The sequence below is a fragment of the Colletes latitarsis genome, chromosome 10 (assembly GCF_051014445.1).
Source record: "Colletes latitarsis isolate SP2378_abdomen chromosome 10, iyColLati1, whole genome shotgun sequence".
In the NCBI taxonomy this organism is placed as follows: Eukaryota; Metazoa; Arthropoda; class Insecta; order Hymenoptera; family Colletidae; genus Colletes; species Colletes latitarsis.
Window position 1 is genome coordinate 26916124 of NC_135143.1, and position 27981 is coordinate 26944104.

The window sequence follows — 27981 nt, forward strand, 5'->3', positions numbered from 1 at the left end:
ATCAAATTCGCCTAATACGATTGCCATTTTGTCGTTTTTTTATTCGTAATTAAAAAGATAGCACTCAAAAGGCGAACAGTTGGTACTCTCGATGTCAAATAAGTATTTTATATTATTTTTTGTTGAATTTTTAGTTTGAAATAGTACCTATATTTTTTTAACAATGGCTTAAGGAAACAGATTTCTAGAGAAGCTCAATTTCTGAAAAGGGGAATATGACTTGTAAAAGGGTTAATTCGAAGTCAAAAATCTGCATTCGCTATTTACATAATAGGACAAAGTATTCAAAATATAGATTGCCAAAGGTGCATCACTCAATGAATAATTAGGAACACCATTGAAAACCATTGTTACATGAATCACAGAATTATGAAATTAAATTATACATCCTAACGAAAAAGTCCTGTTTTCCTGTAATGAAACATCCGAGAAAACTCGTCTCGCTCCGAATCTTATGGCAATTTTTCTCCCATAGAGCAATTTTCTCTCGTATTATCCTCCTACGTCTTGTCACGCTGTACGTAATCCACTTCATCACCAGCGAGCTTCGACGTGTCGCCGTTGCGCAAAAAAAGAAAAAAAAGAAAATGGAACCTTCGCTTCTATGATTTTTTATCCGCCCGGCTTAGCATCCCGCGCCCCTTTCTCCCTTGTTCAAACAGAAACGCGAAACACACAGGAATTCTCGTCGATCTCGGGTACATCCGTTGTTCGATATCGCAAACTTCGATACATAACTCCGTGTACCTCTCTGTTTGCCGTTTCTATAACATCCTGTGCAGATACGCTGCAGGACATTTTAACCCTAGGACTCCCGGAGGTCCCGAAGCCACGCGTTTCTACGAGGGTAGATTTCTAACTAAGCTCTCCAACCCTATAAAACCCGCTCGAGACGAGAGAAACTAACGAAATTGATCTCATAATAAAGTACTAATGTTTATTGTACTTCGAACTTGCGTATTCAGTTTTCTATCGTTCCATTCTTCGATCAAGAAATACAAATTTTTATTTAAGAAGAAAGTAATTCGATACGAAAAGTAGAATAATAAAATATGCAATTTTTGTTTGAAACATTTTTTTCACACGACAAATACACTCCAAATTATTTATTGTTACGTTACGAGACTCATCCTGTGTTATATCAATTTTATCGATACATGAAAATATCAATATTATATTTGTTATCGTACGTTGAAATTATAATTTTGTTACGGCTCTTCTGTTTCCTGTATCCGTTAAATCCCGCAAAAATCGTTGCGCAAAAGTGTCGAAAGAAGAATTTAAAATATTTTTGTCCCTGGCCGGCTGAACTTTTATAATCGCGTTTTCCCACGAGCATAGGCGCCCTTTTACGCTCGAACGCGCGCAAACACGCGCCACCGAGGTTGCACCGATATTTTTTAACCCCGAAACGCTGACTCGCGAACGTATAACACCTGACCGATCCGTCGAAGCGATAATAATTTCGTTGTCCCAAAGTTTAACAGATAAACCAGCTGCAACACCTGTTATACGTAGCGTGAAGTTACTTGCGCCCGAGGGAAAGATAAGTGGATTAAGTTCTCCGTAGCTGATATCCTGGTGGCTAATAGGTGAAGGTACATGACACCTGTAAACCGACAAATTGCACCTGCATCGAGTTACCATGGCCAATCGAGTGGCAATAACATCTTGGGGGAGAAAAAAAGGAGGGGCAACGAGCTTAAAAAAATCAATCACCGCGTCTCGTTTTACAGATTTTTGCAATTGTTCGCATTCAGAAATAATATCGACGACTGCGCCTAATTTCAACGTTAACTCAGACACTTTCAATTTATTTTATTAACTGTTAGCACATTTACTGTCGTGGTGGTCACCGGTGACCGATACTTTAACACGTTGACATGATTTTTCTTCAAGGATCTAAAACAGTTAATTAAATTTTAACGACACTGTTAAAAATAAGTTCCAAGACAAATTGTAGGTGTGCTAGTTTCCAATTCCTTAAAAACAATGTTTCATTTTCGTGGACAATTTCAGGGGTTTGGTGTGGCAGTGAACACGTTGTAAAATTGTAAAAAAATAATCCTGATAGATCTGAAATTTTAAATAATACTGTCGTTAGTGTTTCCCATTACAATTTTCCCCAGGGGTGGCCGAACACCCTCTATACAGGGTGGGGCAGTAACTATTAGCACCTCAGATATCTTGGAAACTATAAGTTTCACAGAAATGTTTGCTAAAGTAAATTGCACAGTACGAAGGGCGCTATTGGGTGGCGATAATAGTTTTTTTGCAGGTGGAGGTACTTCGGACATTTGAAGGTCACATCCATTTTTTTAAATGGATCGGTATGTTTTTGCTTCCGTATCACGATAGAGGATCTTAAAACGAGTTCAACGACCTATTACACAAGGTCATTGAAGGTCATAGAAAGTAGAGAAAGGCGATAATACTTACGGTTTTGGTAGTAAATGAAACATACGTATTGTCAACAGTAGAGGAATACGTAATGCTTACCGTTTACTTCACCGAGAATAAACACTGCTTGAAGGACACTTTAATAGTTTGCAGAGTAAGATAAACATCATAAGATTAGTATCGATAAATCGGTCAATCCGGCACGATGTATCCGTTTGAAGAGCAGGTTGATATGCTTTTTATTTATGGCGAATGCCAACAAAATTCTGTAAGGGCGAAAAACTTGTATGCTGAACGATATCCACATCGGTCTCAGCCTTCGCGTCAAACATTTAAAAATATGTATGATAAACTTAGGCAAACCGGTAGTTTAAGTGTTCGTAAAAGTGAACGCCAGAAACGAGTAATTAACGAAGAAATGGAAATCGGTGTGCTCGCTAGTGTGTCTAGAAATTCTCATATTAGTACGCGACAAATTGAACGCGAATCTGGCATTAGTAGGAGGAGCGTACTTCGCATTTTGCACCGTCACAAATTTCATCCGTATCACGTTAGTCTTCACCAAGAATTGCATGGGAACGACTTCACGAATCGCGTTGAGTTTTGTCGATGGGCTATACGTCAGATTCAAAACAATGAGCTTTTTTTTAATACCGTCTTATTTACTCATGAAGCAACATTCACAAATCACGGGAATGTTAATTTGCATAACATGCATCTATGGGCAGCGGAAAATCCACATTGGCTGCGACAGTTTGAACATCAAAAACAATGGTCTGTGAATGTATGGTGCGGTATCATAGGTGATCAAATTATTGGACCTTATTTTATCAATGGAAATTTGAATGGCAACGTCTATGCTAATTTTATTAAGGATACGTTGGGTCTTTTGCTAGAAGAGTTACCTTTATTTACACGACAAACCATGTGGTATCAACATGATGGATGCCTAGCACATTATTCATTGATTGCGCGAAGGGAACTCGTTGAAAAATTTCGAAATCGTTGGATTGGACGCGGCGGTCCAATATCGTGGCCAACTCGTTCACCAGACATAACACCTTTAGATTTCTTTCTGTGGGGAACACTGAAAGAGAAAGTGTACAAAGAAGTACCAACTACATCTCACGATATGCAACAGCGAATTATTGCAGCCCGTGCATCAGTAAGTTCTGACGCTGTAAGACTTGCAAGTCAATCAATCGTAAAAAGAATCCAACGGTGCATTGACAGTGATGATCATCATTTCGAACACCTACTATAAACATGTTTCATTTACTACCAAAACCGTAAGTATTATCGCCTTTCTCTACTTTCTATGACCTTCAATGACCTTGTGTAATAGGTCGTTGAACTCGTTTTAAGATCCTCTATCGTGATACGGAAGCAAAAACATACCGATCCATTTAAAAAAATGGATGTGACCTTCAAATGTCCGAAGTACCTCCACCTGCAAAAAAACTATTATCGCCACCCAATAGCGCCCTTCGTACTGTGCAATTTACTTTAGCAAACATTTCTGTGAAACTTATAGTTTCCAAGATATCTGAGGTGCTAATAGTTACTGCCCCACCCTGTATACTTTGATTTCTAAGTGAATTTAGAGTCTTCGGAATAAACAAGGGTTGAACATTTTTCTCTGACATTTCGTTCATTTTGAGCGTTTGTTTCTTGCGATGCGATCAAGCCTAACACAGAGAAGAATCGAGAATTCCTGGAACAGTACATCTCCCTGGATAACGATCGCGGCGCGAACATTAACGAGGGAACATCGTATCTTATTAGATGCTCGTAACACCGATTGATTCGATGCAAATGCGCAACATTGCGTATCGTTGGGTTAAATTGAACAGCCTCCCGGGTTGGACAGGCGTAATTGCAATACCGTCGCAATGTTTAATCATCCCGGTCCTCCTTTGTTTCAAAGCAGTCTTTCACACTTTGTGCGCGTGCATGCATTGTTAGATGGTGATGGTTTTGGGTGGAGTTACTGCCCGGATATGGGTCTCTTTGACCGTTGATTACAGCGGATGCGGGAGAACGAGGCGACCTTAGGACGCCTTCAGCAGCAAGGAGTTGGCATACCATCGGAAGAACGGGAACGCGAGCGGGAAAGAGAACGCTGGAGTCTTCTAAGGGCAGCCAGGGACGAGGCCGATCGAAGTCTCAGCCTGGCAGCTAGTTTGGCCGACAAAGAGGCCGCCCTTTCGCACGCACACACGACTATAAAAGAGGTAAGACCCTTTCTAGTTAACGTTTCCAATCCGCGCAGGGTGCCTCGCCGAATGTAATCTGCTCGTCGGGCTGGCAGTTAAAGTGTTTCGTAAAGAGTACCTGGAAACTAGAAGCTACCCGGGCGGGGGTTGAACATTTTTTTTTAGCTTTACCCCGCCGCCAGTTGCTTGGACTTCGAGTATTTACTTGACGCGTTTACTCAGCTTTTAGCGAAGATAAATTCATATACTCGGCGAACTTTTATCTCTGACGGGCTACTCGGTGAAATTGGTACCGCAACCTGTGACCAAACTTTCTGAAATTTTACAGACTGCACCGGACTTCCTGTACCAAACTTTGCACGTTCCGTGCATCTGGATGAGAAAAAATGTTTCCTAGGACTAGTTTATAGTATTCTTCGCGATAGATATCGCTCTTCCATCGTCACACAACGTTCCACTTCGTGAACCCACAGTAAAGATTTGTAGTACTGTCCTCTCGTACCTAAAAAGCTGCAAATTATCTGTCTAGAACATTGCAACTTCTTGGTAACTTCTTGTACGTACGATAAACTGCAAAATGTATCAGCTTTGCAAAATTACATACTGGAGAACAAATAGCAAAGAATTGTATTTGCAAGTGAAGAAAGGTTCGATCTGGGTGGGGAAGGTGAACAGAAGTTTTAGAGTTTTTGGTAGCGAACGCTTTAAAGGATGGCGTAAATTCATCGTAGGAATAGAAACGGTGTCTCGCTGTTGTTTATGCAGGCTCCACGAAGTATTGGCGATCGATATGATGTTATAACGAGCAGTTGGGTAAGAAGCATTTCTTTGCTCCCGCGTGCAATTACGCGAGGGGTGAGTCTGCTTTGAGCCCTCAAATTGTTCTCGACGCTGTGCATAAACGGGGCTCTAGCTAACGAGTTTAAAACTGATGGCCCGAGGGTTGCCTTGGAATGCGCTCGAGAGTCACGCACGCCACGAAATTTCCATTTCCAGTTTCATTTTAGCAATCTACGAGCTGATGGATTTGTAACTTTCTTGCGTTCAAAACTAATTCGCAACCTAATTGATAAAACGCCGATATATTGGCTACTTCGTTGACCTCTCGAACCAAAGCTGGTTTTAAAACCAAGAGCAATTTGTTTTTTTTTTAATTTGTTCTTACGATTAAGAATCACATTAACAATAAAGCATTCTGAGGAGTTGATGCACTTTTTTGAAGAGAATTGTATTGGTCATCCCTATTCTCTCCTTCATAATTTTTAGGTTCACGTAAAAGATTTCCAAGATATTACACGCAAATGTAGCTTCACGGAATGACTGTAATTATCAGTAGTCTGATTAGAAACATCCTATTACTGGGAAATGTTTTCGTCCCCTCTGTTCGTTTACATCTCGATGGTACTCCGGGAATATTCCTTTTCATTTACTCTTCTTCTTAAGTATATACAGTGATTCCACGCTAATGTTCGCTAATGCAGCGAATCTAAAAGAAATTTCAATTTTATAAAATCATTTATAGGGTGAAGGTACAAAGAAGCTTCTAAAGAAAAAAAATATTTAATCATAAACAAATGATATACGATAACGTTAAATGCTTCTTTCTGACAAAAGTTGAGATTTAACAAAAATTCAAAAATTGTCCAAAATTATGCGGTTTTTAAGTAGCAAATATTAGCAAGGAATAGCTGTTATACAGGGTGTATAATAATTATATGTCACGATCATTATAGCCGGATTCTACACTTCTAGATCGGTGGAGATCTGTTTAAGAAATGAATCGCAAAATTGACCTTGCTTTTCAAGGTCAAGGTCCATTTCTTAACCCCTTAACGTTCATGCCCGAGTTTAATTGCTTTGAAAAACGATATTTGATTAATCTAACAATTTAAGGGATGATAATATTTGTTTTCCTTCAAATTATACGTTAGATACAGCATTGTAATTAACAAAAACCGCATTTTTAAAAATCCAATAAAAACTGATAATTCTTGGTTAACCCGAAAAATATGATCGTTAAGCAGTTAAACAGATCTCCACCGATCTAAAGGTGTAGAATCCGGCTATAGTGATCGTGACATGTAATTTTTCTACACCCCGTACATAGATTAGCGACAGTCGACAAACTTCTGTACACCGTACCGTGGCAAACGCAATCAAATTACATTTTGACCATTCGAGCCGTTTCAAGGCAAACAGACCAATTCAAGTCGATCGAGCCGGGATCTTCTCTGACTCGACTCGTTCGAAAGCTTGCAAACTAGCCCAGGTTGAATGTCATTTCTACCTTGGACAATCTCCGGTCCTCCAGAATGGGCTTGCAATCCGTATAAGTGTACGGATGTATATGTATATTCAAACAATCCGCAATCCCCTGAATGCAAACAGAAACGTTGATGTGTATTTATAACGTTGGTAATGTTGGTACAGTTACAGCGTCAATTGGCGGAACGAGGAGGCGGTGGTATTTGCTTGAGCGACCAGGAATCCTTGGTCTCGTTCCCGAGGGGCAGCGTGAATGGGGCTGCGACACCGGGCGCCGGAAGCAGCAGCGGCGGCGGCGGCTGTGGTATCATCCCTCATATGAATTCTCAACCGCCATTAGGCAGCACAGAACTAGGAGTGACTGTTGGGAACGTCGGCAATGCGGCAGGTGCTGGCTCTTCCGGCGGGCAAGCGGGCGATCGCGGAAGTTGCAGCGCGGACAGCGGCGTACGGGGATCCAGCGACAGAGAAAGCGGCGGTGCCACCAGCGTGGGTGGGAATCTCTCGGATTCGACCACTGACGGTAAGCATAACCACCGACTGCATTTGTCCTGAAGACCCAACTATTTCTTTTCACATGCCATTTAAGCAGAATTTACAATCCGCTTTGGACAATCGTCCATTGTCAAGAGTATTGGGTCTACGAATTAGTTATCGGTTTTAAACGTTTTATGGCCATTTTAATTTTGTCACTAGCCTGGAGAACTAAGAGGTGGTGTAGAGTTGCGTTAGGATAACTCATTAGACGCTCAACTATTTCTTTTCACATACCATTTAAGCAGAATTTACAATTCGCTTTGGACAATCGTCCATTGTGAAGAGTATTGGGTCTACGAATTAGTTATCGGTTTTAAACATTTTATGCCATTTTAATTTTGTCACTAGCCTGGAGAACTAAGAGGTGGTGTAGGGTTAGACACCCAACTATTATTTTTTACTTGTCACTTAAGAAGAATTTACACTTAGCTTTGAACAATCGTCCACTGTGAGGAGTATTGGGTCTACGAATTAGTTAACGGTTTTAAACGTTTTATGGCCATTTTAATTTTGTCACTAGCCTCGAGAACTAAGAGGTGGTGTAGGGTTAGACGCTCAACTATTATTTTTTACTTGTCACTTGAAAAGAATTTACACTTAGCTTTGAACAATAGTCTACTGTGAGAAGTATTGGGTCTACGAATTAGTTATCGGTTTTAAACATTTAATGCCATTTTAATTTTGTCACTAGCCTGGACAACTAAGAGGTGGTGTAGAGTTGCGTTAGGATAATTCATTAGACGCTCAACTATTTCTTTTCACATACCATTTAAACAGAATTTACAATTCGCTTTGGACAGTCCATTGTGAAGAGTATTGGGTCTACGAATTAGTTATCGGTTTTAAACATTTAATGCCATTTTAATTTTGTCACTAGCCTGGAGAACTAAGAGATGGTGTAGAGTTAGACGTCCAACTATTATTTTTTTCTTGTCACTTGAGAAGAATTTACACTTAGCTTTGAACAATCATCTACTGTGAAGAGTATTGGATCTAGGAATTAATTGTCAGTTTTAAACATTTAATGCCATTTTAATTTTGTCACTAGCCTGGACAACTAAGAGGTGGTGTAGAGTTGCGTTAGGATAACTCATTAGACGCTCAACTATTTCTTTTCACATACCATTTAAACAGAATTTACAATCCGCTTTGGACAATCGTCCATTGTGAAGAGTATTGGGTCTACGAATTAGTTATCGGTTTTAAACATTTAATGCCATTTTAATTTTGTCACTAACCTGGAGAACTAAGAGGTGGTGTAGGGTTAGACGCCCAACTATTATTTTTTTCTTGTCACTCGAGAAGAATTTACACTTAGCTTTGAACAATCGTCCACTGTGAGGAGTATTGGGTCTACGAATTAGTTATCGGTTTTAAACATTTAATGCCATTTTAATTTTGTCACTAGCCTGGAGAACTAAGAGGTGGTGTAGGGTTAGACGTCCAACTATTATTTTTTACTTGTCACTTGAGAAGAATTTACACTTAGCTTTGTACAATCATCTACTGTGAAGAGTATTGGGTCTAGGAATTAATTTTCGTTCTTGAACTTTTTATGATTATTTTAATTGTGTTACGAACTTGAAGCCTGAGAGGCGACGTACGGTAGATTAAGATTAACAGCATTTCCGTAGAACGTCAATTTTATTAAAAATAAAAAACGAATTTTTAAGAAAAATCGACGGGGGGTAGCTGCCTAAATTTTTTGGTGAAATTAAAAAATTTCAAATCGTTCTTGAAAAATTATTTTCTGTTGCGGGGGTCAATTACAATCATTTTTGGTGAATACACATACCTCCGAAATCCTTCACACTTTCGAGAAAAAAATTCTCTTCGAAGTTACCCTAAATAGGAATCGCTATTGTAAAAGAAATATACATTCCAAGCTACTATTTTAAACACACACGAAGTATACGAATAGACCTTTCGCCTTATGCACTTCGACCTGACTGCCATACCGAGTTATTTTTTAAATAAATGATGTACTACAATTTGAAATAAAAAATAGAGGATTTTCGGTATAGTCCTCAATGATGTACATCCTTACGTATTTTAATAATCTTTAAATATTTAAATAATCTCAATCGATTGGTTACTCCAATGATATTAATCGATTGATGCTCAATTCTGGACCGTACAACTTTCATTCCGTTAAAAAATACTACAATTTATGTAATTCCATTTTCTGTCTCACTTCCTCTTGTGTTTATTTCTAAATCTGTTGGTAACGTTGCGAGTGACACGGAAATGATAATAAATAGAAATGGAAATGGTAAAAATTCTAGGAATGTTCGAAAAGATCCAGATCTAAAGATCTAAAAAAATACAAAAAATTTCAAAATTTTATTTGAAAAAATGTACCAAAAAGATCTTATAACCAATTAATTAATAAGTAATAATTAATAAAATCAAAGTGAAACATTTTTTTAAAAGCAGAATATTAGTACGGAAATAAGTTATAATTTTCTAAAATAGTACTATCTTTGATTCAATTATGACTCGAGTGCAATCTTTCAAATGTAATTTGTCTCGATAAATGAAGTTGCTGCGAAATGTAATTAAGTTATCTGGCCCACAATATGATCGCCATTATTATTCATTCCAAGCCGTTCAGTATGATTCTTGCATTTAGACCCAACGAGCACCAAGATTAATCGTCTGGTTAAAGTACATTACGGAGCATCCGTCGAGACATCGGTGAAAAAAAAAAAAACGAAAATAGTTTGATGGCTTCCATCAACCACGAATGTTAGTCGAACGTAGGTGGTGCCCTAATCGAGCGCATTTCCTTCATGTATTATTCAACCCAATTCCACGTGCTCGTGCATTAAAACGGATTGATCGATTTAGCCTAGCGCAAACATAGTCGTGGCCAATAGAGAGCGCGACTACTATGAATCCTCATGCACGTGCACGAATTTTACACTCGATATGATAAGATGTTCTCTTCCGTCGAAAGGAAATTTCAAGAAATTTCTATCTCTACGTTGTAATACACGTATTCATAAATTATACATTTACGATTTATCCGTAGAATTATATTACACTATTACACTATTTATTGTACATTTGCACGATTTGTGCACGGAGCATTTGGCATGGCGACCATATTCTTCTTAAAATAAGCTTCTAACACAGAAAAGTGCTGTTTATTCGCTTACTTCTTTAAATTTATATTTTGCCTTGGACCCCTTGAACGTTCTTGAAAAAACAATGCATTTATGAAAATTTCTTTTATTTATAACTTAGTTATTTTTCTATATAAACCCACGTCTGCAACGAGTTTACGTAGTCTTTTGAATTTCCTCCCAAAAACTCTTGCAAAAAAATGACAATCATCTACGACTAGGCTCGAACTATAGGCAGAATGGTGCAAAACCTCCCATTCGAAGCGTTAAGTCACTTTTTAACAGAACGTACTTCGTAATTCGTGAGATGTTCAGTTTTCGTTGCCATTTTGAAAGTACGAAACACCGACGATATTAATTATTCTTACGAATGAAGCTGCCTGGCCATCTATAAACGCATTTAATCTTCTACGCTTAAACGAGTGTCACTTTTCCGACGACCCTCGTGCAACAGCTGCCAATACGTTACGAAAATTTCGCGATAAACAGAGTCGCTGACAGTTTCGTGCGAAACTTTTTACGCCCGCTGTACCTCTCGTTGTTCGTCAATCCGGAGGACAGGTACAGATGGGTAACGTCTATCACAGGTCGTCGAGCGAATCCACAATTTTTCCCCCGAAGCGTAAAAAAAAAAAAACAGTTTTTTTTTCTTTTTTTTTTTTACATTGTACATTTCCGCGCAGGCACGCCGACAATTACGGTCGAGGGAAGCGGTCTCGACATGGACAGCATCTCCGTGGTTTCCTCCATTGCACCATCCCACATATACCAGTGTAAGTGTCCAAACATAATCACTGATCGTCGTCTCCTTCCGTTTCTTCGTCATCGTCCACCACCAGAGGATTCCTGTGCTTCTGTGCGTGTGCGTGTGTGTGTGTGTGTGTGTATTTACCTCTATCTCTCTGGCTGTCTCTCTCTCTCTCTCTGTTCTTTCTCTGCCTCTATTTTTCATTTATTTGTTCGTCTTTGTAACAATGTCTATGTCTGCTTCTCGTCAGTACTTCGAAAGGAACCATTCTTTGATGTCGATGGATCTGGTTCCTCGTAGAAGTTGAGCAAATTTTATGGATAACGATTAAAAATTTCGTGCAAGCTCACGAATGGATTTGCTTGAATTTTTCATTAGCTCTGATATAACGCTAATTTTTCTGCGCTAAGAAAGTTAATCCACTTTGTATAAACAGAGGATCTTCACTTTTTCACGAAGAGAAAGAAAGTCTAATTTAATTGTAGTCATTCTGTTTTGAAAATGTTAAAGTTCCTTCGAGCAGATTTTTATATTTCACGCATTTTAACGGGAATAATACTACTGTGAATATTATAAAATTTTGCATGGAAACACCGTTCTTACCTCGGTAAATATTTTAATGTTTTTGTTTCTAAACTGAGAATACACGCGTTTGTTTGTTATACACTGTTTTGCATATTCACGTGGCTCCAACGGAAAGTAACCAAAACTTGGTTGAGAATAAACAGTGGCACTGACTGCAGGAATTGTCATTGTCTGTTGCGTGTTATTAATTTATTTACCAGTAGCCGTCGCGGTGTAATTAATATTGAGGTTCCATTAATGTCGTGGTTTTGTCCTAATAATCGGCTAATTGCCTGTTGTACGACCGATGCATGCGCATGCACGTGTTGCAGCCAAAATTGTTCGGTAACAATAACAACATTCGGGCAATATGTGTACTTTGAGCGAGATTGGAAATCATTGAGTGCGACACGATAACGAAAATATACACGTTTCGAATGGTGTGTGCAATAAATAATAGGACGGAGCGCGATCGTAATGCTATTCTTCGTTTCTGCTAGTTTTGTTCGATGCAAGATAAATCATCTCGAACGATTTAGCTGAATATATTATTGATAAACTTTATTTCGCGTACGATTTTCTGTTTTTTGTGCTTTGTCACGTGACACTATAAATCAGAAGTGCACGAAGTCCCTTTCGCGAAGTTTATCCGGGAAAATATGAAGTAGAAATTGTTGTCGAAATTGTAATCTGTTTTTCGTGAAATAGTGCAATTTTACGAAGATAATATTTAAATATTTTGGATGGTATACTTTCTTTCAAATAGTAATTTGAAAATAATTGTTTCGAACAAGGTTGATTAGTACCCCACGCCTTATTTAATTTATAAAAAAAAGAAATCGAAATTTTAATTAGTTTGCATCACATGATGTATTTGCAAAAATTTATTAGATTAGTATATTTCAAGAGATTGGGATCCAAAGTCAATTCTTGTGTACTTATTTCATCTTGAAAAGCCAATAGAGAGCAAGAAGGTACCATAATAAATTTTTGAATATATATTTTTTGTTTTTGCAAATTAGTCTCATGCTGTTATATTGAAATATATTATTTTATATCAATTTTTATACAGGATGTTCGGCCACACCTGGGAAAAATTTTGATCGGAGATTGTAGATGTCAAAATAAGACGAAAATCAAGAATACTAATTTGTTGATGGAGGCTTCGTTAAAAAGTTATTAACGTTTAAAGTTCCGACCGTACTGAATTTTTTTCTAGAAACTGGGTAGGATTTCGGGGGTATGTGTATTCACCAAAAATTATTGTAATCGACCCCCGCAACCGAAAATAATTTTTCCAGAACGATTTGAAATTTTTTAATTTCCTCTAAAAATTTCAGTACCTACTCGAATTTTTTTCTTGAAAATGCGTAGGATTTCGGGGGTATGTGTAATGACCAAAAATGATTGTAATCGACTCCTGCAACCGAAAATAATTTTTTTAGAATTATTTGAAAAATTTTTTTTCGCCAAAAAATTTCAGCACATGAATTTTTTTCTCGAAAGTGGGTAGGATTTCGGGGGTAGGTCTATTCACCAAAAATTATTGTAATCGACCCCTGCAAACGAAAATAATTTTTCCAGAACGATTTGAAATTTTTTAATTTCCTCTAAAAATTTCAGTACCTACTCGAATTTTTTTCTTGAAAATGCGTAGGATTTCGAGAGTATGTGTAATGACCAAAAATGATTGTAATCGACTCCTGCAACCGAAAATAATTTTTTTAGAATTATTTGAAAAATTTTTTTTCACCAAAAAATTTCAGCACCTGAATTTTTTTCTCGAAAGTGGGTAGGATTTCGGGGGTATGTGTATTCACCAAAAATTATTGTAATCGACCCCCGCAGCCGAAAATAATTTTTCCAGAACGATTTGAAATTTTTTAATTTCCTCTAAAAATTTCAGTACCTACTCGAATTTTTTTCTTGAAAATGCGTAGGATTTCGGGAGTATGTGTAATGACCAAAAATGATTGTAATCGACTCCTGCAACCGAAAACAATTTTTTTAGAATTATTTGAAAAATTTTTTTTTCGCCAAAAAATTTCAGCACCTAAATTTTTTTCTCGAAAGTGGGTAGGATTTCGGGGGTATGTGTATTCACCAAAAATGATTGTAATCGACCCCCGCAGCCGAAAATAATTTTTTCAGAACGATTTGAAATTTTTTAATAACTTACTAACTTACTAACGAAGCCTCAGTCAAGAAATTAATATTCTTTATTTTCGTCTTATTTTGGCCTCTAGAATCCCCCATTAAAATTTTTCCCAGGGGTGGCCGAACACCCTGTATACTTTTTTCATCTCAAGAAGCCAATAGGAAGCAAGATACCTTAATATATGTTTAAATATATATTTTTATATTGAAATATATTATTTTATTCCCGTTTTTATTCGAGAATTGCCTCTCAGAATATGATACTTCATTTGGTTCGACTCACTAGCGAAAAAGTTGTGCACCACTGTTATAAATGAAAGAAAAATTATGGTTACTCGAGTTTTATGAAACCTTCATCCTACATTAATAATGATTCAAACTATAATTCTGCACGTTCTACGTTGCGAATAATGAAAATAGTGAATAATTATAAACAAGTATATTTAAAGAATTTCAGTCATTTAGGTGTTTTATCATAGTATGAAAACAACAACCTTGAAAGAAAAATGTAATTATACTTTCAAGGGGTGCTTTTGAACAATTTTTTATTCAATTTTCTGGAAGTACATTGTGTAATTAAAAACACGTCCTACAAATTTTACTTTAACATATGAAAAATTATCGAAGCTACGATACTTTGATGAGACGATAAATTTGTGATGAGCAATAATATGTTCACTGTCATTAGAATTAATATTTTAAGAACAGTGCAATCGCAAAGTTGCCAAACATTGAAATACCATTACAAACTCCCTAAGTCAGAAATGTATATTTGTATACATTAAATAAAATAACACACTAGATTTGAAACACGCTTAAGTTGTCCATAGTTATTTTATTTATCTCTGTAAACAGGAAAAACTCCCATTATTGTACACAAAAGTAGGTGTGATACAATATCTACAGTTAAGTGGTTAAATCGGTTGCAGTGACGGGGTTTGGAACGCTTCGAATCTATAAAATGACGGAGAAAAATGGCGGAATATCTCGAAAGTCTAAATTATATTGAAAATCTTTAAATTGTTGAGAATCCTCGAGCATTGGTACCGCTGTTCACGATCGTTGAAATTTTATTTTTTCAGCAGCAACCACGCCGAAAGACTGTAGCCCCACACTGTCGCCCCTGAACGCGTTTTCCAGGTCCATGGACAATTCGTCGCTATCGCGATCGGTCGAACAGCTGTCGAGCCCGTTGGAATCCGAACCGAGGAGAAACAAACAGAATCCACCTATCGCGGCGCCTGCCGCCCATTCGCGATCCTCGGCGACTCGCGGAGGCACGTGGGGTTCCATTTCGAGGTGAGAAGATTAAAATCACTCGGATCGTCGGTCTCGATCGCGAACAAAGTCGACCACTCCCGAAACTCTCGTCGTACTGTTTGGAATATCGGTGTGTTTCGCGTAAACGTGACGTATTCCTAGCTGAAAGGCAGTTTCTTTTTGACGATTTTCAGAGTGTTCGCGCGTTCCCGGCATCGAAAGGCGGCGAACAATTCCAGCGGCGGTAGCGGAAGCAACGAGGGCTCCGACGGTTTCGATCCCTACAGATCATGGTCTCCGCTCACCGAGGAAGGTTACGCCGAGAAACTTCGTCTGCTCAGAGAAGCTGTCTCCGTGCCTATGGAGCGATGGAGGGCACCTACGGTCCTGGCTTGGTTGGAGGTTGCTCTTGGTATGCCGCAGTATGGCCCACGATGCGCTGAAAATGTTAAATCTGGAAAGGTACGACGCTAAACTATCGATAAGCAACGGGCTGTAGCAAATTTATAGTTCTGTGGTTCTGATTAGCTCTTGACGCTTCTGTCGTGGTTTTACTGTGGAAATAATTGTTAAAATGCTTTCATAAAGTCAGAATGAAAATTGTAAAACTGTCTTTCAATTAGAAAGAGGTTGTCCAATCGATGGATGGATATAATACGTTTTTTCCCCGTTTAAATGAACATTGTTTAGGTTTTGCTGGAACTGAATGACGCAGAATTGGAGGCTGGGCTGGGAGTGACACACCCCCTTCACAGAAAGAAATTACGTTTAGCTATCGAGGAGCATCGACACCCGAATCTCGTTCGATATCCATGCATTGCTCAACTGGGTCATACATGGGTCAGCTCCGAATGGTTACCCGACCTTGGACTCGCCCAATATTCCGAAAGCTTCGCTACCAATATGGTGGACGCTCGGATGCTCGACAACCTGAACAAAAAAGAACTGGAGAAGCTACTCGGTGTGACCAGAAAATTTCATCAGGCCAGCATCGTGCATGGCATTCGCTTGCTACAAATGTTGAACTACGACCGCCAGGTACGAAGAACTGTCTTCCGTCGCGTGTTATACGCGGGTCGGCAACGTAATCGCGTGTAATCGATAGCCCCGGAGAAGTTCGATCGTTTTATACAGGATTTACAGAAAATGGTGGTCTTCTTAAGGAAAGTATCCACGATCTTAACCTGCAACTTTTGCTATCTTTTGTTATTTTTTTAATAATCGAGTGAAAAGTATGTTTGTTGGAAAGTGTATAATTGTGTATCTAATGAAAAGTACCTAATAACCCATCGACTCCTTTTTACTCCTTTTGTACCACCCCATACAAATTTATTGAAATTGGTTTTAGATACTTTTATCTATTCTACTACTCTGTCTTTGTAAGACTACGTTAGATTATTCAATATACGTTTACAACGCAATGTTTATAAGATTGATGTTCGTGTTACCCTCGGAATTTCTTTAAGGAGACCACCTTTTTCTTTACATATTCTGTATAGATGACGAAGATGTTTAACGTTATCAATCATGTTCATACGACAGGCACTTGCGGTTAGAAGACATCAGTGCGAAGAAGTCGACACGGATCCTTTAGTATGGACGAATCAGAGGTTCATCCGGTGGGCGAGGAATATCGACCTAACGGAATACGCTGAGAACTTGAAAGGTGTGTTCGACTCTTCTAATTTTAATCAGCTGTTTCTTAAATTTAGCAATCAACCGGGGGTCGAAACAATTATGGAACTTTTTCGATAAATTAAAATGGAAGTTGTAGTAACAAAAGTCCTCGCATTATAAGTTTCAACCAAATATACATGTTCGGCCACTCCTGGGGGAAATTTTAATGGTGGATTCTGTAGGTTAAAATAAGATGAAAATGAAGGATACTAATTTGTTGATTGAGGCATCGTTAAAAAGTTATAGAAACATTTCCGGCCACACAGTACATTTTCGGTAAAGAATTTTTTTTCTCGAAAGCGTGTAGGAATTCGGGGGTATGTCTATTCACCGAAAGTAATTGCAATTGACCCCTGCAACCAAAAATAATTTTTTCAGAACGATTTGAAATTTTTTAATTTTGTCGACAAATTTGTCATCTCGAATTTTTTTCTCGAAAATGCGTAGGATTTTGGGGGTATATCTCTTGACCAAAAATGCTTGTAATTGATCCTTCAAACCGAAAATATTTTTTTTAGAATGACTTGAAAAAATTTTTTTCGCTGGAAAATTTCAACAGCTACCCCCTGTCGATTTTTCTTAAAAATTCGTTTTTCATTTTTAATAAATTTGTTTGGCGCTGTACAGAAAAGTTGTTTAATACTTTTTTGTAGGTATCCATGAGCTCTACTTCCAGACTAAATTTCAATGAGATCCATTGACTATTGTAGGAGTTATGACCGTTTGAATATTTGGGCCATATTTATGGGTTTTTTTTCATTTTACGGGGTTAAGGAAGAACATTCCGAATATTTTTAGAATTTCTACATATTCTGCATCAAAATACGCGTCGTTTGCCTTTTGAAACATTAAAATCCTCCAATCCGTTCAGGAGTTATGATGTTTTAAAGATTCGCATGAAATTTCAGTGAAACATGTAAATGGTATGGTCAGACATGAAATTTTCGGTAATGAATTTTTTTCTCGAAACTGCGTAGGATTTCGGGGGTATGTCTATTCATAAAAAATGATTGTAATTGACCCCTGCAACCGAAAATAATTTTTCCAGAACGATTTGAAACTTTTTTTTGTCGTCGAAAAATTTCACACCTCGAATTTTTTTCTAGAAACTGGGTAGAATTTCGAGGGTATGTCTATTCACCAAAAATGATTGTAATTGACCCCCGCAATCGAAAATAATTTTTCCGTAAATGATTTAAAATTTTTTAATTTAATGTTTTAATAACTTTTTCACGAAGCCTCAATCAACAAAGTGATATTCTTGATTTTTGTCTTATTGTTATCTTATTTTGATTATCTTATTTTGTCATTAATTTTATTTTTACAGCCTCGTTAAAATTCAAGAGTCCTATCTGGATATTTTTTCATCAACATCTAATCTTGAAAATTAATTTTCTTAGCTTCTTAGTGAAAAGTCATACCAAATCAAACTCCTCAAATTGTCCACGAGAACGAAACTTTGTTTTTAGACAGTTGAAAACTAGCATACTCATAATTTGCCATTGAATTTATTTTTACAGCCTCGTTGAAATTCAAGAGTCCTATCTGGATATTTTTTCTTCAACATCTAATCTTGAAAATTAATTTTCTTAGCTTCTTAGTAAATAGTCATACCAGATCAAACTCCTCAAATTGTCCACGAGAACGAAACTTTGTTTTTAGACAGTTGAAAACTAGCATACTCATAATTTGCCATTGAATTTATTTTTACAGCCTCGTTGAAATTCAAGAGTCCTATCTGGATATTTTTTCATCAACATCTAATCTTGAAAATTAATTTTCTTAGCTTCTTAGTGAAAAGTCATACCAGATCAAACTCCTCAAATTGTCCACGAGAACGAAACTTTGTTTTCAGACAGTTGAAAACTAGCATACTCATAATTTGCCATTGAATTTATTTTTACAGCCTCGTTGAAATTCAAGAGTCCTATCTAAATAATTTTTCTTCAACATCTAATCTTGAAAATTAATTTTCTTAGCTTCTTAGTGAAAAGTCATACCAGATCAAACTCCTCAAATTGTCCACGAGAACGAAACTTTGTTTTTAGACAGTTGAAAACTAGCATACTCATAATTTGCCATTGAATTTATTTTTACAGCCTCGTTGAAATTCAAGAGTCCTATCTGGATATTTTTTCATCAACATCTAATCTTGAAAATTAATTTTCTTAGCTTCTTAGTGAAAAGTCATACCAGATCAAACTCCTCAAATTGTCCACGAGAACGAAACTTTGTTTTCAGACAGTTGAAAACTAGCATACTCATAATTTGCCATTGAATTTATTTTTACAGCCTCGTTGAAATTCAAGAGTCCTATCTGGATATTTTTTCTTCAACATCTAATCTTGAAAATTAATTTTCTTAGCTTCTTAGTAAATAGTCATACCAGATCAAACTCCTCAAATTGTCCACGAGAACGAAACTTTGTTTTTAGACAGTTAAAAACTAGCATACTCATAATTTGCCATTGAATTTATTTTTACAGCCTCGTTGAAATTCAAGAGTCCTATCTGGATATGTTTTCATCAACATCTAATCTTGAAAATTAATTTTCTTAGCTTCTTAGTGAAAAGTCATACCAGATCAAACTCCTCAAATTGTCCACGAGAACGAAACTTTGTTTTCAGACAGTTGAAAACTAGCATACTCATAATTTGCCATTGAATTTATTTTTACAGCCTCGTTGAAATTCAAGAGTCCTATCTAAATATTTTTTCATCAACATCTAATCTTGAAAATTAATTTTCTTAGCTTCTTAGCGAAAAGTCATACCAGATCAAACTCCTCAAATTGTCCACGAGAACGAAACTTTGTTTTTAGACAGTTGAAAACTAGCATACTCATAATTTGCCATTGAATTTATTTTTACAACCTCGTTGAAATTCAAGAGTCCTATCTGGATATTTTTTCATCAACATCTAATCTTGAAAATTAATTTTCTTAGCTTCTTAGTGAAAAGTCATACCAGATCAAACTCCTCAAATTATCCACGAAAACGAAACTTTGTTTTTAGACAGTTGAAAACTAGCATACTCATAATTTGCCATTGAATTTATTTTTACAGCCTCGTTGAAATTCAAGAGTCCTATCTGGATATTTTTTCATCAACATCTAATCTTGAAAATTAATTTTCTTAGCTTCTGAGTGAAATGTCATACCAGATCAAACTCCTCAAATTGTCCACGAAAACGAAACTTTGTTTTTAGACAGTTAAAAACTAGCATACTCATAATTTGCCATTGAATTTATTTTTACAGCCTCGTTGAAATTCAAGAGTCCTATCTGGATATTTTTTCTTCAACATCTAATCTTGAAAATTAATTTTCTTAGCTTCTTAGTGAAAAGTCATACCAGATCAAACTCCTCAAATTGTCCACGAGAACGAAACTTTGTTTTTAGACAGTTGAAAACTAGCATACTCATAATTTGCCATTGAATTTATTTTTACAGCCTCGTTGAAATTCAAGAGTCCTATCTAAATATTTTTTCATCAACATCTAATCTTGAGAATTAATTTTCTTAGCTTCTTAGTGAAAAGTCATACCAGATCAAACTCCTCAAATTGTCCACGAGAACGAAACTTTGTTTTTAGACAGTTGAAAACTAGCATACTCATAATTTGCTATTGAATTTATTTTTACAGCCTCGTTGAAATTTAAGAGTCCTATCTAAATATTTTTTCTTCAACATCTAATCTTGAAAATTAATTTTCTTAGCTTCTTAGTGAAAAGTCATACCAGATCAAACTCCTCAAATTGTCCACGAGAACGAAACTTTGTTTTCAGACAGTTGAAAACTAGCATACTCATAATTTGCCATTGAATTTATTTTTACAGCCTCGTTGAAATTCAAGAGTCCTATCTAAATATTTTTTCATCAACATCTAATCTTGAAAATTAATTTTCTTAGCTTCTTAGTGAAAAGTCATACCAGATAAAACTCCTCAAATTATCCACGAAAACGAAACTTTGTGTTTAAACAGTTGAAAACTAGCATACTCATAATTTGCCATTGAATTTATTTTTACAGCCTCGTTGAAATTCGAGAGTCCTATCTGGATATTTTTTCATCAACATCTAATCTTGAGAATTAGTTTTCTTAGCTCCTCGGTGGAAAAATCTGTCAATGCGTTAAGTGAGACACGCTGTATATAATAACAGGGTGATCGTTTAATTTGCAAAATAGATTCGGGTGTGCACGGTGCCCTCGTCGTGCTGGAACCATCCTTCACAGGTGACGCGATGGCCACAGCCTTGGGTATACCGCCTGCTAAACACATGATCAGACGACACCTAACTGCTGAACTGGAAGCCCTCGTCGTTCCAGCAAGGTACTCAGTCTACTATCATCCAGAGGCCACATTGGACAACGCTCACTAATCGACATAACGAGATCAACCCCGAAAACACGATTCGTCGTTTGTCGAGCTTTCATTTCGACAGTCCTTGCTTGAAGGAAAACACTCGAGCATTAATTAATCACATCGCGGTTTCTATCCATTCATTGATACACGGACAGAGCAATTTGTCGATAGCTGCAATAATGAAAATATCAAGTACAGGCACGAGTCGTAGATTCGAAGATTCTTGAAACGATGCCACGGTGTTCCTTTTCAAGTTCGGACAAATACATTTGGATACGAACTGAATAACCTAAAACAGATTTCGCGTGTTCGTTCGAACACTGACGTCACGGCTTAGCAACGATTATATTTAAAAAAAAAAAAAAAAGAAGCACAAATTAAACGTTAACGAGTTGCATTTTTGGTACGTAATGTCCATCTGACGTCGGTATACTTAGATGGCATAAGCGTAGAATATCACGGTTCGTTTTTTTACCGTATTTTAGGAATTTTCGCTAAGGTATTGTCAATTATCGCGCTCGCGAAACGCTATATAACACACAATGAAAACATTTCTACGTTGCATTAGAATCATCGAAAAACGTTTGTCTTCTAAATCTTTAGAGAAGTTTCACTTGGATCTTGATTCGCGAACGATCGATACACGTATTTGCAGAACGGTGTTCAGCTTCGAAGACATTGTTATTGTATAAAATCGCGAATAGGCCTCACTTTTTCAGGGTTTCTACTTAGTCTGTCGTAAAAGAACTGTATCCGTTAACGTTTACGATCGAGATGTACTTCGGATCTCGAGGATTGTAAATACTAACGGGCGAGCTTAAACAGTAACTTGCATACTATTAAGATCAATATCAAAATTCTCGCTTCACTTCGGAGCAGTTTTAACGGTAGAGCCACGACCGGGATAATTGTAAATAGTCCAGAACTAAGCAAAGAATTATTCGCAATTCGTTCGTGTAAATACGGCAACGCGCGCAGAAAAGGCTAAGCGAAATTTAGGCTACCGATCAACCCCTTGGCGTACAAACAAGACCTAATACTATTTCAGTCGTATAAATTTCAAAACACAGCGGAATATTAACGTTGCTAACCATCATTCAACAGGATCGATGTACAATATTAATGGACAATAATCAAGTAACATTAGTAGCTCTGTAAACTATGACATTTTTCAAAATACCCTAGTGAACGTAGAAGAATCACACATTTTTTACCCAAGTCGTTTTGCTTCTTATACACGTTATTGCAGAATCTTCTGCAGGGAGCGGCCATCTTGTACGGATCGCGAGTTCTCGACGTCTTGGAAACGTAATCGTGTACGAACGATGGGAATGTCGTTTCCCAGGCGTCGTTGTATGCCAAGGGGTTAATGTTCCGTTTTAACGTCAAGGAAACGAACGACAGAGCCACCAATGCTCGATTCGGTACCAAAAAGCTCAGCTTCTCGAACACCGTCGAGTCATCGCGCAAACGTGGCTACTCGTTGCAGTGACAAAGATATAAAATATATAGATACATCCCGACAGACATTGACATTGGACATCATACATACCATAAAGACCTCGTGAAATCCAAGTAGGAGACGAGCAAGAAAATTAACGAGGTTCGATACACGGTTAAATTGATCAATTATCGAGAGGTAAATGTACACGCTGGTCCGCGGCGATCTCGAGCGAAGCAACTCGTCGTAGAATCGGTGCGGGATCGCTGCTGACCAGAGTATTTATAAGTACTCATCCGTAACACACACGCCATACTTGGATATATCGGGAATACACACACGTAAATACAGTACAGTACAATCGACATAATGTACATATACAAACATGCAGTATACTCAAATGAAATTATTATCGAAACATTGTACTCGGCACCGCAGCGATTCGCTGGGTCTGCAGTCCACTCGATCGCGGATCCATCGGTAATGTCTCTCATAGCTGAGCCGTAGCCCACAGTTGCCGCCTGCACTGCACTGCGCTATGTACAGCACATGTTAATATTAGTAATTCTGGTGTAATCCGTGGCCACGGGCCTATCGAGGAAAAATTGCTGACATTTCAAGTGACACCTATCGCCAAAAAGTTAGAGCTTCTAAATCATTCTCTTCCGTCGCTTGTCAGGGGTAGAAACTTGTGAGAGTCGCTGATTAGATGGATCACTCGTGTTTCGACGTCTGTTACTCCATTTTTTTTTTTTTTTTTTTTAATCGAGATAGAAAAGGAAACGAGGAAGATTATTATCGATTTGGGAAACAGAAGGTTCTTCTTTACTCGTATCTAACCATGGATCACACCAGTATGCATTATGGTTCCTTTTATCTTTTTCTGATTTGCCAACTTTGATATTTACATTTTTTACTGTTCGATGTTTATTCCAATTTGACTGACTAGCCGACCCCGATGCGTCTCGGTCGATCTTTCACCGGACGATCCTGCGCATTTGGTGTCCAGTAACTATATACATTCTTCTATATCGATGGTGCACAAAATGCTTGTGTATGTATATTTATGTTGTAACTAGATATTCATTATGATAAATCTGGTTCTATCGTCGAGCACTTGCAGCGAGCCACTTGTTCGATTCGAAAACGTTCCTCCATCGATCGACAAACTTCTTTGTGTATCAGAACAGACTTAAGCTTCATTTTCACACTATGGCATCTATCGTATCAACAATGGGTCTAATAAGAAGAGTACAATACCTTTGGAACATTTAATTGTAACTTCGTATACCGGTAGATTCTCAATACGTGCAAAAATATGACATAGTATTCTACAAATTTGGTCGTTTTTCAACACGTATTCTGTTCACTTTATTATTCATCTTTCGAGAATGCAAAGCAATACAATTTGTAGAAATTATTTAATAATACGTCCAGGTTCTAACAAAAAACAGAAGATTTCGTTACATGGAAATAACTCGAAAAATACTTAGTTTCTGACTCTGTAATGTTATATTTTTGCAAAGTGTAAATGTCTGGCAGTATACAAAGCTATAGTGTCCCGAAGGATTTGCAGTCTTCTGATAAGACGTGTTTTGAAATCATCGATACGTTTATAGCTCAACAAGTTTAATAAGAGCCCTGACGATTAGACTACTTACTGTTTACTTTAAGAATAGAGCCTAGTTGTCGTCTAATACTATTCGAAAGAAATAGAGTTACGAAAGGACGAGAAGGACATCGAAATTAATTCAGGGATCTCATTTAACTTGTTGGAGTTGTTCATACTTTGATACTCTTGCATCAAACCATTTCATGGAATACCTTCAAACGATTTAAGACTTATCGAGGCATGCGAATGTTGCATGCATTCGTTTCAAAGTTGTAATCGTTTGAAGCCAGTGAGTTCCAATTCGATCTTTGGTGCACCTTTGTCTACTTTTTTCATAACACTCCCACGACAGTTGCCATAAATAAATATACTTTCATGATACTTTGGGACTCACAGAATGATGTCTTACTAAAATTTTAGGTGTCTAAAGAGTTATGAAGGAGAATGTTGAGGAATAGACAATTTTGGCGTCTCTTGGAAATTAAAGATTTATACAAGAGCTTTAAGAGTGTTTTCCAAGTGGTTATAAACCGTGCAAAATGTAACACTCTTAAATCTCTTGTATAAATTATTCAGTTCCAGGCGATGTGAAAATTGGTCATTTTTTAACATCCCTCTGCGTCCCTTCTTGACCTCCTTTCTCAAACACTTTCTCTCGATATAGAATTTTCCAATAAAAGCGTTAGAACCTTGAATTGAAATAACATGAAAACTAGGAGAGATAATCTGGTAATCATTATTTTATTTTGATGTACATTCGGTAGAATTATACATGAAATTATGTTTGGTCGAGTGAATTCAATGAACCACGTCTCAGACAAATCAAATCTACGCTATTCACACCGAAGACAAGATGAAATCACATCTTCCTTTCGAACAAAATAAAGACCAATGTCTCCATCAGCCAAAAAACGACACTTACACAGTAAAGTTTGAGAGTACAAGAGTACGAGAGTTTTATTAACTGAGGATTAGCATCTCCTCAAATTCGACAGAACCATCCAACCAAAAGTAAGCTTCATTTTTTTGGTCAGCAAGCTTGAATTCTTGAGTTGGTTGGATCACGTAAAGACGAAGACCCTAAGTGTTAACGTGGAATTCGCCGGACAGAAGTCTGAGGAATACTTCTATAGAACATCATGGAATCGATAAATTTGGATTCTCAAGAAAATTTTAATAATTTCAACGTGTCTTGTAAATTGACTACAAGTCTAATGTGACTGGTACAAGCGAATAATCAATATGGCGGCCATATCAATTGAAAGTTCTATCGCTCTCGTTGGAAAACCCTATAAAACTCAATTGAATCGTATCTTATCGATATAGTCCGGGCCACGATATAGCGAGGTCGTAAACTAAACTCTTGTGAATGTCTTTCTATACGCGTAACTGCACTATCCTTTTCATTTTCCACATGCATATATTATAAGCAGGTAAATTAAGATACTAAAGACTCGAGTAAGACCTTTACCTGTTACCTCTAAAAATGGCGACACTAGATAAAACGTTTCTTAGTACGGCCCTGACTATCTAAGACCCCTAGCTACTCGTATTTCTGTCAGTTCACTTGTTCCGGGAGCCGAAGCGTGTAAACTTTGACACTTTACGACCGCGCTATATCGTGGCCCGCGCTATACTCTTCCGTGCACCGATAGCGAGAAAACGGTCCCCCCCCCTATAGTTCTTTTGCACTGTTTCCCAAAGTAAGCACTCGAAACGCCACGGGCCAGTAATAATGATTCACGTGAAACGAATAACGAAACGGGAGAGAGGTTCGCTGCAAAACCGTGCCGAACGTGTGTGTGTCCGCGGTGTCGCCAAGGTGTGCGCATATAAGCGTGTCGGGATGCGTGTACGCAGAAAGGCGTGCATGAAGCGTGGTGTGCGTGTGTGTAGAAGTCAGCTGGAGGTGGTCCCGAGGAACAGCACCCCAGGAGGTCGTCCGATGAGCACCGTGAGCGCAGGCGGTAGCCTCGGTCGTGGAAGCAGGGCGTTGCATCTCCAGCATCATCAGAGCTCCCTATCGGCCCTACACATGGCGGCCAACCACTCTGGCACGGTCGATAGACGCAGATCCAGCATCAGGGTAACGTACCGTATAGATTTAAAGACCTGGTCCGTACACGACTGCACCGGGAACTCGATGTGGTACCATCTTTCTTATCTATTCGCCCATATATTACTCCTCGAGCTTGCACGGGGTACGATTGACTCGCGGCAGATCGCTTCTGAAGCCTCTTTATCTCGCCTCTCCCAAACTTTCGACTCGAGAATGTGTGGGAAAGTTTTCGTCACTGGCCAGAACTGTAGATACAGTTTTCCACTCGTGTTTGTACGGAATAGTGATTCACTGTAAATGAAAAGAAACTTTCCATTTATTTTTACTAAATGTTTATTACTTCTCCATTTAAGAAGTAGCTTCTCTCTTGTCTTATTTTATTTTTAAAAGAACGGTCACCCATCCTTTACGCAGGGTGTTCGACCACACCTGGGTAAAATTTTAATGAGGGATTCTGGAGGCCAAAATAAGACGAAAATCAAGAGTACCAATTTGTCGATGGAGGCTTCGTTAAAAAGTATAACAAACTTTATATTTCATTTATTCGAATGCAAACTGTTTCTCATTTGCAACGAAACAACGAAGCAAGGTTTTTTTCGTTTATATTGGATCGCCATTGTTGTGTACGGGTGGAAATAACTGTTTATGGAATTGCAAAGTGAAAGTACCAAAGCATTAAACGAGTCTTTTATTTCTCGACCTGTGAGGTGTGAAAATGATCAGAACAGATTACGAAATATTTTTTTTAATTCACCCTCCCTCTGATTATGGTTTGACTATTATTAATACGATCTTTCTTCAATTATTCGTACGCCTTTTTGCAATTAAATGGCTGTTTTGAAACACTGTGCGACTTGAAATCTGGCGCAAGTGGAAACTGTGATTAATAGTCAGACGCGGTGGCCAAATCATATTCAATCGCGTATTCGACAAATTCAATTATTAATTATTTATGTTTACACGTAGAATTGTCAGCTACCTAGTTTCGTAATTAAAAAGAAACATGCATTTAAATATTGTTCGAAAGGTCAGTTGATTTTTAAAGGAATTTTCCATCGTGATTTTCAATTGTAGAAATTCCCATACATTCGTAACACGATCCCAAAATATAAAAATACTATTAGTGATGTATTAATTTAATTATGGAGAAGAAATATTTAATTCTGTGCGCTACAAAAGAAACAACAAATTCCGAACTAGGGAATAATGTTAGGCATTTAATTACTAACACATTTTCCAGGATTTCCAGCACCAAATTATCGAGAAATCGTAATTTGTCTAATCTTGGTACTTCCATTCTACAATTGACGTAACCGTGACATTAAAAATTAAAAATGTATTCTACTAATAATAATTCTTAATCACTCAATTAACAATTTCAGTAGTTATTTATGATATAGTACTTTCCAAAGGAACATAGCCATTTGAAATACAGCGAAACAGTGTTGAGACTCGCAATAAAATAAAAAATTAATTTCTATACGGAAGTAATCTGCCTCGAATGACATCGTAGTGTTTAATCGCGATACTAAACACACAATAGATGACTTTCTT

At 37.5% G+C, this 27981-nt stretch overlaps 1 protein-coding gene across 11 annotated transcripts in view; it reads left to right on the forward strand.

The window, feature by feature from the left end:
• Nucleotides 1-27981, forward strand: part of Liprin-gamma (liprin protein kazrin) — a 181871-nt gene that overhangs the window by 143047 nt on the left and 10843 nt on the right. For 6 of the 11 annotated variants that reach the window (XM_076776290.1, XM_076776288.1, XM_076776298.1 and 3 more), the window contains 9 exons: nt 4428-4634; nt 7047-7404; nt 11230-11319; nt 15098-15314; nt 15470-15737; nt 15966-16313; nt 16818-16941; nt 21138-21282; nt 26265-26454. In XM_076776290.1, the coding sequence (XP_076632405.1) occupies nt 4428-4634; nt 7047-7404; nt 11230-11319; nt 15098-15314; nt 15470-15737; nt 15966-16313; nt 16818-16941; nt 21138-21282; nt 26265-26454 (1947 nt within the window). The remainder of the gene's footprint in view (nt 1-4427; nt 4635-7046; nt 7405-11229; nt 11320-15097; nt 15315-15469; nt 15738-15965; nt 16314-16817; nt 16942-21137; nt 21283-26264; nt 26455-27981) is intronic. The other 5 variants (XM_076776291.1, XM_076776293.1, XM_076776294.1 and 2 more) reach the window with 4 other exon arrangements.